The sequence below is a fragment of the Melopsittacus undulatus genome, chromosome 8, assembly GCF_012275295.1.
Source record: "Melopsittacus undulatus isolate bMelUnd1 chromosome 8, bMelUnd1.mat.Z, whole genome shotgun sequence".
Lineage (NCBI taxonomy): Eukaryota > Metazoa > Chordata > Aves > Psittaciformes > Psittaculidae > Melopsittacus > Melopsittacus undulatus.
Window position 1 is genome coordinate 51,884,227 of NC_047534.1, and position 12,920 is coordinate 51,897,146.

At 50.8% G+C, this 12,920-nt stretch overlaps 1 protein-coding gene across 2 annotated transcripts; it reads right to left on the bottom strand.

Moving 5' to 3' along the window:
* Positions 1 to 3,927: 3,927 nt before the first annotated feature.
* On the bottom strand, positions 3,928 to 11,244 carry ACKR3 (atypical chemokine receptor 3). 2 transcript variants are annotated; one of them, XM_034065693.1, is made up of 2 exons: positions 11,053 to 11,244; positions 3,928 to 5,885 (listed from the first exon to the last, which is right to left on the bottom strand). In XM_034065693.1, exon 2 carries the CDS (start codon positions 5,856 to 5,858, stop codon positions 4,764 to 4,766), a length of 1,095 nt encoding a protein of 364 aa, XP_033921584.1. In that variant the 5' UTR covers positions 5,859 to 5,885; positions 11,053 to 11,244; the 3' UTR covers positions 3,928 to 4,763. The 2 variants fall into 2 exon arrangements, with proteins under 2 accessions (XP_033921584.1, XP_012985403.2); XM_013129949.3 differs by lacking the exon at positions 11,053 to 11,244 and adding an exon at positions 9,891 to 9,922.
* Between the last annotated feature and the right edge of the window lie 1,676 nt (positions 11,245 to 12,920).

Below are 12,920 nucleotides of genomic sequence, written 5' to 3' on the forward strand. Positions count from 1 at the left end.
GCAAGAAACAGATGAGAGTTTTCATACTCATGGCTGGAACTAAATGGATTAAGGTCATTTCCTCGGTAGGTCTGAAACCTTCTGCAACAATTTTATGCAAAGAAAAGGAAAAGTGTCCATTCCCCCCCCAAAAAATAAGGGAAAAGTCACTGCTGCAAAAACATTAAATCTGCTTGGGTAACTCAGAATGTATGTTGGCAAGGCAACCCATCTCAGCTTGAACAGTAAACCTGCTATGTCAGAGGCTCTGCAACTTATGAAAGAGGCTTGAGTTTCAATATATCATGCCGAATTTACTTCTTTTCAGCCTTTCATGGCAAAGCATTTGATGTGTGTCCTTTCACTGCTGCAATCGATAGGGTGACCTTACTTAAAAGTTGCTCGACCTTTGCTGTTGTCGGTATTGTTCTGTCAAAATGTAATCTAACTCTTTTTCTTTATACTGGAAATAGCACTGTACACACAGCAAACATGATGGGGGCTTGGTGTTCCCCTGCCCAGCAAAACCTAGAGGCAAAAACATCCATCATCAGAGCTGGCTTAGAACCAGGTGATGTCAAGCAGGCTACAACACACAGCAGCCCAGGCCCTCTGCTGAACTGGCCCCATTGAGTTGCACTGATTTCATACTTCACACTGGCACCAGGCCCACTGCCATGTGCAGAGGGTCTGGTTGGTTTCCCAGCACTTTCATAGCATCCCAGCCTGGTTTGGGTTGGAAGGGACCTTAAACCCCATCCAGCTCCAACCCCTGCCATGGACAGGGACCCCTTCCACTGGAGCAGCTGCTCCAAGCCCCTGTGTCCAGCCTGGCCTTGAACACTGCCAGGGATGGGGCAGCCACAGCTTCTCTGGGCACCCTGTGCCAGCGTCTCAGCACCCTCACAGGGAAGAGCTTCTGCCTAAGAGCTCATCTCAGTCTCCCCTCTGGCAAGGTAAAGCCAGTGATGAAGAGCACCCAACTCCCTATATTTTAGCCATAGGATTGGGTGGTATCCCTGCATTCACAGCACCACTGGATGTTGCTGTCTCTTTGGCACTATGAAGTTGTAACATTTCCAGGCTAGAGCTTTAGCTTAAACCTTGCAAGTGTTCCACATAACCCCAGGAAACCAAACAGATTAAGAATTAAATGAAAAAATGTGGATTGCTTTCAAGCAGTGACTACCAAAATGGAAGGAGACAGATTTGTCTCATGGCAGTGGGTGTCAGAAGAGTCAGGCACATGCCACAGGGTTACAGATGGATTATCCATCACAGAATATTTGTGAGCCTGGCTTGAACCATATTATAACCCTGTAATGCAACTCACTCTGTTATTATCTGTTCTGTTGCTGTTCTGGCTGTGCTTCTTTGCATTAGTGATGCTGATGCGCACGTCTGCACTCACACCCATACATTTGCACAGGATTATGGCTACAATTCCTGATCCTACTTATAGAGAGCCCCGTAAATCCCAAATAGCTCCCTTTAAATCAGCAGCATTATCCTACTGTAAATCAGGGCAGACTCTGGCTCAGATCCTCTTCACTACGCTCCATTATGTAGCGGGGCTCAGTACACATCAGTTCCCCCCAAACCCCATCACACTTCATCATGCACTGCTCAGCCCCACACCTCATCACAGGGGCTGAGCCCCACTTGTACCAGCTGAACTCTTCTGATGAGGAAACTCTCTGAAGCAGTTTAAGAGCTGGCTTTGGCAGCACAGCCACTGCCACGTGCTTAAATATTGCTCACAGCTGAGTTATTTCTTGCATCTTTGGAACTTGAAATGGCTTTTCTGCTCAGTGAACTCATGAAAGAGCAGTATCTAAAGTCAGCAGCACTGAAACGATGGATTAAGGAGAAGCAGGCCAGTTAGGCGTTCCCTACAATACATTATGTAGATGGTTGCCAGAGGAACTGATTTAAAGTCGCTGTGCTACACCTGAATGTCGTTTATGGCTCATAAAAGGAACTCTGTGTTTAAGTAACAGTAAAGCAGGACTGCACTTTCTATATATATAAGAAATAAAGTCAAATCCTTTCTCCCCGAGCAGATGTATTTGTGTTTGCTCAGTGCCTGCCCCTGAGCTATGTGGAGTCTGACAGCGCTGGGATGCTTTTAGCCATAAAGCCCAAAGGTTAAGCACAAGGACTTGCTCCAGCGTGCTTTATGTTTGATTTTTACTGATCTTAACATAGTACATTTAACCTTACTGTGAAGGCCAGACCTGCCCCCCCTCCACATGCACCTGCAGCTGTCAGAGGAACAATGGGCATCCCTGGGCACAGGCAGCCACAGGACCCATCAGTCCTGCCCCAAAGCCACAGCCCTGCAGCAGCAAGAAGCAGGGACCCTTCCTCTCCAGGGCTGGGATATTAGGCTCAACAAGGTGGCAGCAGCCACCACATCACCTCAATCACTGTAAGTCACAGTCACACCCACCTGAAGATGTGTTTTCACTCTCCTGTTATCTGCTGATAAACTCCCTCAGATCAGACCCCAAGGCATCCAAATCCACTTCTCTGGTCTCTGCCCATTTACACCCTTCTCACAGAGTCACCCCAAAGCCACTCACCTCCACACAAGTAGTGCTGAATCCCAGGAAAGGCCTCGTGCAACCCTTCCCAAGCCCCAGTGCTGGTTCTGCCAACTCCAACCTCCAAACCAGGTACAGCATCCCATGAATACAGCTCTCTGCCTGAGGCACAACCTGAAATGAAATAGTTACACTGCTATAAACAGAGCAACACCCTGCAGGCATGCAGCAGTGGGATACGGAGCTGTACCCGGCACCTTTGGTGAGGATGCACATAAGGATGCTGGGGCATGGAAAGCAATGCCCAGCTAAGTCAGGAACACTGATTTCTCAGGATTAACACACCATCTCCAATGTTAACTATCAGCATGAAGGAGCGCTTTTCTTTCCTTGCAGTTGAGCAGTACCTTAAGAAAGGCTTATGGGAAGCTCAAAATCCCCTTCTCAAAGCAGTGGCACAAAGGCTATAGTTATGTAGCTATGTGGTGACAGTTATGCTGGCAGCCTTCTCTGCAACTGGCTCCTCTGTTTGGGGATGGACCAGTGGTATTTTAGAAGCACAAGGACAGGATAGTAGACTTTGTGGTGCTGCCAAATGTTCCTATAGCATCACCTCTGAGAAATGCTGCATGGAGAAAGAAACAAAATACAGTCATTACAAAACTGTTTAGCTCTTGGGATCTCAAGGGGATGAGGCCGTGCTTTGATTTAACAGGAGTTTAAGCACAGCCTTCACAGCAAAGCAGTTAGCAATGCACTGAAGTTGCAAAACACACACCAGCAACAGCAAGTCAGCGGTGGCTGTGAGACATGAATGATTTAACATCAGTTACCTTGTCCTGAGATGGGGATGACCACGATTCAAGTGTCTGGTGGCTTAAAGATCTACTTCATACCTCTGTCAGCAGCTGAATCTTGCCCCACGGTGACAGTATGGTGCTGCAAATTCCATGCAAATCATAACAAAGAGAGGAAGAGATAAAATGGGATTTAATGCTGTCAGGATTGCTAACCCCAAATTCCATCAAGCAAAACCCACAGAACCTGGATTAGCCCAAACATCCACTCCATCTGCATACTTGCGTATTTTCCTTCCGTGTGTTTATCTCTCAGCTACAAGCACAGCCTTTCATCACTCCCAACAGCTTTCACCTTATAAATCCATCACCTTCCGCAACAGCACAGCCTTTGGCAGAGCTGCTCCTCCCACCCCTTCCCCTCTAGCACGCACCAGTGCTGCCTCACATTCCTCCATCAAGGGCTCCTGCCCACTGTCAACAAACCTGAGGAGAGCACAGCCTGACCTGTTTGCTCCTGCACCAGACAAAGGAGAGGAGGTGGCTTGGGGATTCTGGCAGAAAGGACAGCAAATCAAACCACTTTTGGGCACAGATTGGGGTTTTTTCCAGATCTTTATTTTACAAAAATAACTTACAAATCGAGACAGTTCTCAGAAGTCAGCTCATTCATTCTGTGCATAAGGATAGAGCTTGGTAAGGAGTTAACAACTCTTACAATACTGTTAATTTTAACATGATGGCAACTATATTACACTACGTACATTTCATGCTCCAGACGTGTGGGTATCACCACCCCGCAAAGCTATGGTCAGCAAAGTGTGTCAGCCAAGGAGGATGCACCTAAGAGCATCATTTCCATGATGCTATTCATCGGCATCCTTCCTTACAACAGTTGAAACCAAATGGCAATCTAACACTCAGACTACAGCACTCTGGATACACTCATCAGCAATACACCTCAAATACATGATAAAAATATATTTAACTTTCAAATACAATTGTATAAGGTACACCAAGAGCCAGAAAATAAAGTCTTGAGCTTTTAAATACAACACACTATATATATATAACATATACAAGGAGACAAGAGGGAATCTACATGTGGAAGGAAAAGCTTATGCTGAAAAATGCATGTTATCTATGGTACACAATGGCTTTGTCTGCTAGAAAGTCACCTCCATTTGCATAGCATTGTTGAGAAGTCCAGACCAGGCTAGGAGAAAAGGCTTCATTTTGGTACCACTTCGATTCTCGCACTTGATTCTACTCTTAAATTACAGTTTGCTACTTCTCTTCTGTAGGCTGGAATTCATGCCCCGTTCATAACATGTACAGGGAAAGCCGGGTAAAAACCCCACACAAACAAACAACACACACAAACCCATCACGCAAAGAACAAAGGTCAGAGAGTCAAAGAGGTGTCTTTAGGGGCTTGCAGTCATTTGGCATTTTGCTCAAGAGCAGAGTATTCTGCTTCTGACACCCTGGAAGCATCGATAAGTTTAGTGAGACCAGTTTTGGCAGAGTACTTGAAAATAAAGGCTTTCATGAGCTCGTATCTGTAGTTGCGGTTAATGAAGCTGTAGAGGATGGGGTTGACGCAGCAATGCACTAGGGAGAAACACTGAGTGATGTGAAGAGTGGCGTATAAGAAGTTCTCCATCTGACAACTGAAAGGTATGAAGTGAAGGCTGTAAAAGATGTCAAGCAGGACAGCTACATGGTAGGGCAGCCAGCAGACGAGGAACACGACAACGTAAGAGAAAATGATCTTCCCGTTGCTCTTCCTCTCTTGGTCACTGGAGGCGGAGATGGTCTTCGCAAGGAGGTAATAGAAGAGAGCAATAATGGGAAAAGGTATAAGAAAGCCCAGCACGACAGAAATGAGCTCCATGCCAATCAACCACTCTTTGAAGCTCTCCTCTGGATAGACAGGACGACAATAGGTTTCATTGTTGGAATAGACTGTCTTGAGATAATAGGTGTCTGGCAGGGACACGGAGAAGGCAAGGAGCCACACTAAGATGCAGATGCAGCGGCGGATTATCTTCTTCTTGCGACTGCTGGAATTGGTGAAATAGGCAACTGAGAGGTAGCGGTCCACACTCATGCACGCCAGGAAGAAGATGCTACCAAACAAGTTGATGGAAAATATAAGGTGAGTTATCTTGCACATGATTTCTCCCATGTTCCACTGGTTATGCTGGATGAGGGAGACAACCCACACAGGAAGGGTGATGACGACGCACAGATCTGCGATAGCCAAATTGAAGATGTAGAGGTGGGTTTCATAGCCAGTCATTTTGGCTTGGAGGTTGACCCACACCACAACCGAGTTGGCCACCAGCCCTGTGACGAAGATGAATATGTAGAAGAAGGACAGGGTGTATAGCAGGGCACTCTTGTTGAGCGTGCCAGGGCATGTTGTCGCATCGACTGTGATGCAGTCGCCGTTGTTGCAAGTCCAGTTGATCTCTGTCAAGTTGGCTGTTTCCAGAAAATCAAGGATGGAAGTCAAGTCAAGTGCGCTCATGTTTGCTCAGTTCGGAGTCCAAGTGACCTACAGGCAAAATAGGATAAAAAGAGGGGAGATTGAGATGAGTTCTTAGGCAGAAGCTGTTCCCTGTGAGGGTGCTGAGGCGCTGGCACAGGGTGCCCAGAGAAGCTGTGGCTGCCCCATCCCTGGCAGTGGCAGGGGGTTGGAATTACATGAGCTTCAGGTCCTTTGGAACCCAACCCAGTCTGGGATTCTATGAAACGACCTGAATTAATAAAGCCATTTTTGCTGCCATCTTCACAACACAAAGCACATGCAGGATACGGCATTTTAGTCCTACGCTTATAAAGCCCTTTCCATGAAAGGGATGTATGGAATAAAACACCCAATCCAGACACAGCAAAACTCCTCTGGCCGACAAGAGGAATAGCACTGGCTTTTTGTGTGGTTTTCTTCTGCTTGCAGCTCACATCTGACATCACCAGGTTGGCTATCATCCCCGGGTGGGAAATCTGCAGAGTACACCGTGGCCAAATAAATGTCAGGCGACTAAATCTGTCTTCTCTAGCATAAATGATGATCCTATCGCTTTCAGCAGGGGAATCTTTAAGCCATTTTATCTGCACTCCCTCAAGCGTAGTAGAATTGATCTGGCTGATACACGGTACCGTAAAACATTTACCACAAGCTCTGGTCAGCATCTTGTCAAGCTCAGCCCCAGCTGCACTAAGCAGAAATGGGGAACCGAGGGGCTTTGTACCCTTGCCCAGTTTTAAATTTAAACCCTGCTCCATCCTTCCCCCTTCCCTTGGATTCCCCATTACACAGCATTCCCTGCCGCTAATGGGATCACGTAGCTTGAGAGAAGGAAAGAAAGAAGTCAGAACTTGACCACTGGGCTTAAGTTTTCTCTTTAGGAGAGCGCTTTGATTTACAGAGCACTCCCCCATCACAGCTGGCTCCACAACAACTGCTTCCTCCCCACCCTTTTGCTTTCCTACATTGACTTTTCCTGCCTCCAGAGCTCCTTCTTCTGTCGGCAGGCAGCGGACACAGTGAGGGCTCTCATTACTTTCCTTGCCAGCAGCAGAAGGGCCCCAGCAGACCCACGTGGCTCATGCAAAACCCGAGGCCAGGCTGCTAATTACCACTGTGCTTCAGGGGGTGAGGATAAACGCTGCTCCCACACTGGGACCTTCCCACCCCACAACAGTACCACCCACAGCAGCAGCCTTGGCCTGTGACCCCCATGCTTTAGCCCTGCATCCGTACGCTCCAGCACACCAAAATAAAGATGGAGAGGGGTGTTTCCAAGGGATGGAGCCCATCTCATTCCCCATGGCTTCACTGGAGCCAGAGCAGTATATCAGCCAGCCCACCCAGAGTCCCCACCATGCACACATCTAGCATCCTCAGCAGTGGATACCTTGTTCTTACCCATGCCAGCAGCCCCAATAGGGAGAAGTACCCTGTGATGCTGGCCCAGCATGAGCTCATGGCCAGAGAGAGTAACAGGGGGGTAACACCCCTCCAGCCACCTGTATCTATGAACATCCTCAGCCCCATCATAGGACAGCTTGGTAGGGCTTACAGAGTGCAGAGGGAAGAGCTCTGAGCACCCTCTTTTAGCCCCTACTCCCCCAAAAAGGGACATGGGTTGGCACAGCACCTCTCACTCCTCCATCTGCATAATTGGCTCTTCCCAAACCCCCCTCCCTCCCCACCTGCCAGAGATACAGACTACGGAAAAGAAGGGAGATAAGGGGGGAGATTACCAGGAAGGACTCAAGGCACTATTGTTCCAGTAGAGAGGAAGCTGGTGGCACTAACAATGAGGGGAGCCCTGCATGCATCCAGGAGAGATCAAATCTCTTCACAGACAGGGCCCAAACTGGCTGTGTGAGGAGATCTAGCCTATCACTTCAAATCTATTCAGCCTTCCAGGCTTTCATCCAGCTGGCCTGCTGAAAGATGAGGTTGAGATTCAAACCAAATTAAGCCTGGGTTTTGCTGAAATGCTGGCTGAAAAGGGAGCTCAGACAGTGGCAGCTTTCTGTCCTGGGATAGATGATCCCTGTCTTCAGGAAAGCAGAAAGTGATTTAACCCGTGTCTATGCAGGGCAGAAGAGCTGCAAAGGGGAGAGAGATGGGTCTCCTGCCAGACCTCACCCAGGGTCTCATCACTACCACTGTGTCTCAAGTGCAAACACTTCTGAAGGCCTCTCAAGTGTGGGACAATCAGCAGGATCCCAAAGCCCCCGTATCTCAAAACCCCGCAGCAACCAGAGAAAACTCCCTAAAAGCCACAGCAATCCCAGCCCATGGCATGGGCCACCATCTCCTGCTGGCATCTGTGAACAGAGCAGCAGGAACACCAGGCTACCTCCATAAAACCCCACTGAAGTAGTACAGGTGGGGCTGGGCATCTTCTGTGGTCCAGCAAGGGCAGTAGGCTCTTTTCATGTATCAAGACCCCAACTTAAGTCACCCTCCAGGAGGGCTGTGACCACCCCCCACAAAGCCTCCAGCACATCCCTTAACAGAGAAGAAACTCAGGCCTGGCTGTGGGGTGTCAGATCACTGGTGCTAACAGAGAGGCACCAAGGGTGATCAGGGAGGCAGCAGGAAGCCCCTGAAGCTGGGGCTCACACCAGCACCAGCCTAGGACAGCAGCTAGGAGAGAGCATCATATCCCAGGCTCTCACTCTGGGCATCTCATGGAGCAGAACACAGTGATCAGCCCGAATCTCCGCCTGCCTCTGCTCCAAGTACAGGTCTGCTGCACACACGTGCATCCCTCTGCCTGGGCCGGCCGCATGCCTGTGCGCTTCCACATCCCCAGCACAGCAATAAAACCTGAACCCGATACGGCCTCCCAGGCTCAAAGCCCTGCTGGCCAGGACAACGCTATTCCCGGATTATAGCCTTCCGAGGCCAGGCTCCCCATAGTCTGGGATTAGCTGCTGTAACACGAACTCCGATTCCCACCCAGATTAACTGGGAGCGAGGGGGGAACCCACCGGACAAACTCCACACAGCCTCCCCATGCTCCTAAAAGAATACCTTCAGCGCACTCTGCAGACAGCACAGCATCCTAAACACTTGGGAAGGCAGCTGGAACTGTGTCTTGTGGCCAGTGCACTGCAAAGCCTTTGCCAGGCCATCACCCCTTCTCCCGGCAGGCACGTGTGCTGTGGCCAGTCCCTTAGCTCACTGGAGTTACAGCATGAAGGGAAGGCAATGTACCCAAAATCCTGCTCCAGACACCCAGAGATGTTCAGGACTGCACCTTCCCCATCCCTGGGCTGTGAAGGAGTAACCAGGCACGAGCATCCCTGCATGGGAGAGCAGCCTCACATTGCATGGCAGCGTTCGAGCCCTTGACACTTGTGGGAACTTCTCAGCACCCCAGAGCATCCTGCAGCCAGGTCCTGCCTGCACTCAGACTTGCCTCAAGCAAACTGGGCTGGAGAGGAGAAGCAAACTGAGCTGTGCCAGGAAAAGCCAGAACGGCTGCTCAGGGTGTCACCTACACACCTTCACCCTTCCAAAGGACCAGCCTGGATCTCCAACATGGGAAAGTGAGCAGCGCGTCCTTCCAGGACATTTGGCTGCTGCAGAACACTCGTGCTTTCAAGCGGCTTTGCAAGGCTGAGCCCGGCACATTCACGCTCCCTTCCGCGGTTCCGAGTTGAAGAAAAGAAACCCACAAGGAGGTAAACGAGTGTCCCACAAGCTCCGGATCCCACCGGGAAAGTAGCACAGAGCCAGCCGCACCGGCTGCCTCTGCTCGGCAGCGACCCCGCGGTCTCCATCCTCCCCGCACACCACTGGCGAGGTGCGGCACCCGCTAACCCGATCCGGGGACACCGAGTGCGGGAGGGAGCAGCGCGCTCCCGGCCCCGATCCCGAACCGTGATCCCGAGAGCCGGGGGAGCGAAGGTTCGGATCCCGGCCCCTGCGCAGAGCGGGGATGAGGGAATGGGGGGGATGAGGGAATGGGGGGATGCAGGGACGGGGGGGATGCAGGGATGGGGGGATGCAGGGATGCGGGCACCACGCTCTTACCTCGCACAGCCCGGACGCAACCGCTGCCGGAGCGACTGTCGCCGCCCGCCGCCGCCGCCGCTTATAGCCCCGGCACGGAACCGCCTCTCGGGGGCGGCCCCGGCCCCGCCTGGGCCAGCCCCATGGGGAGGATCGGGGGCCCCGCGGCACCCCGGGAGGGAAAGGCGGAGGGGGTGGCTCTATGGGGGGGTCCGGTGACAGCGGAGAGAGAGGGATGTGGGGTACAGGGCATCAGGCACCCGCGGGGAGCAGAGAGGGAAAGGGAGCAGGAGCGGGGGGGAAAGAAGGGAGGAGGAAAAAGTGGGTGGAAGAGAGAGGGGAAAGGGAGGAAGGAACGTAAAGCAAGTTTCTAGTTGTTTTCTGGATTGTTTTGTTTTTCCCTATAGAAAACAGGGAAATAGAATATTGAGAAGACTGACTATTCTCTGATATAAAATACTCTATGTCCTATGGAATATTGAGAACCCAAAGCAAGGGGAGGCAGGGAATTCTCAGCTCTACTCCCTCACACCCAGGGCAAGAAAAATGAATGCCAAGGAAGGTGGCAGGAAGCCAGAACCTTGCTAACTAAACCTGAAAATCACAGGATCAATCACAGACTGGTTTGGGTTGGGAGGGACCTTAAAGATCAGCCAGGTCCAACCCCCTGCCATGGGCAGGGAAAATCCATCTCTTCACACTCCTCCTCAGCACAAGAAAGGCAGCTGATTAAAGTAGCCCTGAAGGGGAAGGGATAGGTCTGTTCAGCGGGGTCAGCCTGTCTGTCTGTCCCAGGGAAGGTGCTAGGATTAGATAACAATCTACCTGCCAACACAACAGCCACACCATACAACTTACTGAAGGCTGACAAGGGCACTGACAGCTCGGCAGACATATGGCTCTGAAAGCACCATCAGCTTCAGCATTGCTGCCAGCAAAGGGAAGATTCAGCTGCAGGTATTACTCCTCTTGCAGCACCAAGCACACATTGAAGCCTGGTCATCACCAGGATGTGGGCTGCCACTGGCTCAAAGTGAGTGCCACCCTGCAGCAGGACTGCAAGAGGCCACCAAGCAGGCCATCTGCACCACTCCATCCCCTACCATCCTCACAGCACTGCAGAGGACAGAGGAAGGAGTCTCTTGCCATCCCATAGATAAAGAGGGGGGAGGATGTAAGGTACCTTGTGTCCCGCTTCCCCTTGATGAGGACCTCCAAACTTCACAGCTGAGGGTGAGCAAAGCATCCCAGCATCTGCCTCAATTCCAAGTCCATGGATGTTGTCGAATTAAAGCATGATGAGTTCAGACAACGACAGGATTAGGGTTAAAAATAAGCATGTACTGAATCATGGGGCTAAATCAGGTCTGAAAATCCTAGGGAAAAAGCCACATCAAAATAAAGGCACTCCAGCAGAACTCCCAAATCCCTTAGCCAAACAAGTCAGCAGAGTGGGCTTTCTTTACCTGGTGTGCCAGAAACTAACATCAAGTAGCACGATTCCTTCCAAAGCTCTCCAAAACCAGCATCTGCAACCACAAAGCTGCTATAGCAGTCCAGGAGTCACAGGCAACCTCCCCCCCGAATGCTGCACTCACTGAGAGCAGAGCCCTCTCTCCCATTTCCAGGTTCCTCCCTCCAGCTATCTTTTTACTGGGAGCACGTTCCTCACGCAGGAGACATGGAGCCCATTCGCTTTCCATTATGAAAGCCAGATTTTGCTCCATGTTCAGGCATGAAAGACCCACACAATGTGAAACTACCTCCCTAAAACACAGCAAGCAGAGCTGGATGCTCCAGGTAAGATCAGCAGAGGGTTGAGATGCTACCTGCTACCTGCCTGTTGGTATCTGCTGCCAGCCCAAGCAGGTGCCTCAAGAGACAGGAGCTCAGCCAGTCCTGTGACCAGAAACTCCTTGTAGATGCAGCTATGCAGGCAAGCATATTCAAACTCACTCATTCAAATCAGACAGGCTGAGAGAGCTGGGCTGGGGCAGCCTGGACAAGAGAAGGCTCCTGAAGGGGAGACCTGAGAGCAGCTCCAGTGCCTAAAGGGGCTGCAGGAAACCTGGAGAGGGGCTTGGGACAAGGGCCTGTAGGGACAGGCCAAGGGGAATGGCTTGAACCTGCCAGAACAGGGGAGACTGAGCTGAGCTCTTAGGCAGAAGCTGTTCCCTGTGAGGGTGCTGAGGCGCTGGCACAGGGTGCCCAGAGAAGCTGTGGCTGCCCCATCCCTGGCAGTGTTCAAGGCCAGGTTGGATGGAGTTGGAACTGGATGAGCTTTAAAGACCCTTCCAACCCAATCCATTCTACGATTCAGGAAAGGGGGAAAGCAAAGCTCTGCAGCTCTTCACTCCACTATGGAGGAGCCTGTGGCAACACAGCAGGAAAGGACTGGTCTCCTTCAAGGGGCCCTGCATGAGGTCAAGACTCCACCATGCTCAGCACTGCAGATAAACACACCTAAGGCTGAGTTCTGACCCACAGAGATAGGTATGGCAGGAGGAGCAGGCACAGTGTGTTGGAGCAAACATGGCACTGAAAAGCTTTAACTACTTATTCAAAGGTTTTGCATTCATACATTAACTGAGTGCAGCAATGTATTATTCTTTCTCCAAAAGCATCATTTTCTGCTAAAGGGGGGAGAGAAAAAAAGTGGGAATTTATCAGGGTCCACGCAGCCTTTCCTAGCTGGCACTGGGAATGTGGGCTGGAAGCATCCTCATTTTCTCTTCAGGTTTCCCTTTGCAAGTGGGAAGCAGATGGAAGCTAACACCCAGCCCTGCCTGTTTAAGCCAACAAATCCAACAATTAAACAAGTTGGCAGCTCCAAGTGTTAAGGAAGATCTGGGGTGGGGGATAAGAGATACAAAGGCAATGGGGCAAAGTGCGTATGTGTGCTGGATGTGGAGCATTGGAACAGCACAGCGGGAATCAGAGACAGACATAGGGAAATGCTTCCCTATTGCACATGAGAGGATCTGCCTGCAACAAGAGCGAGGTGAGAGCAGCAGCACCGAGCGAGTGTCCAAAAGCAGGAGCCTGATGCAC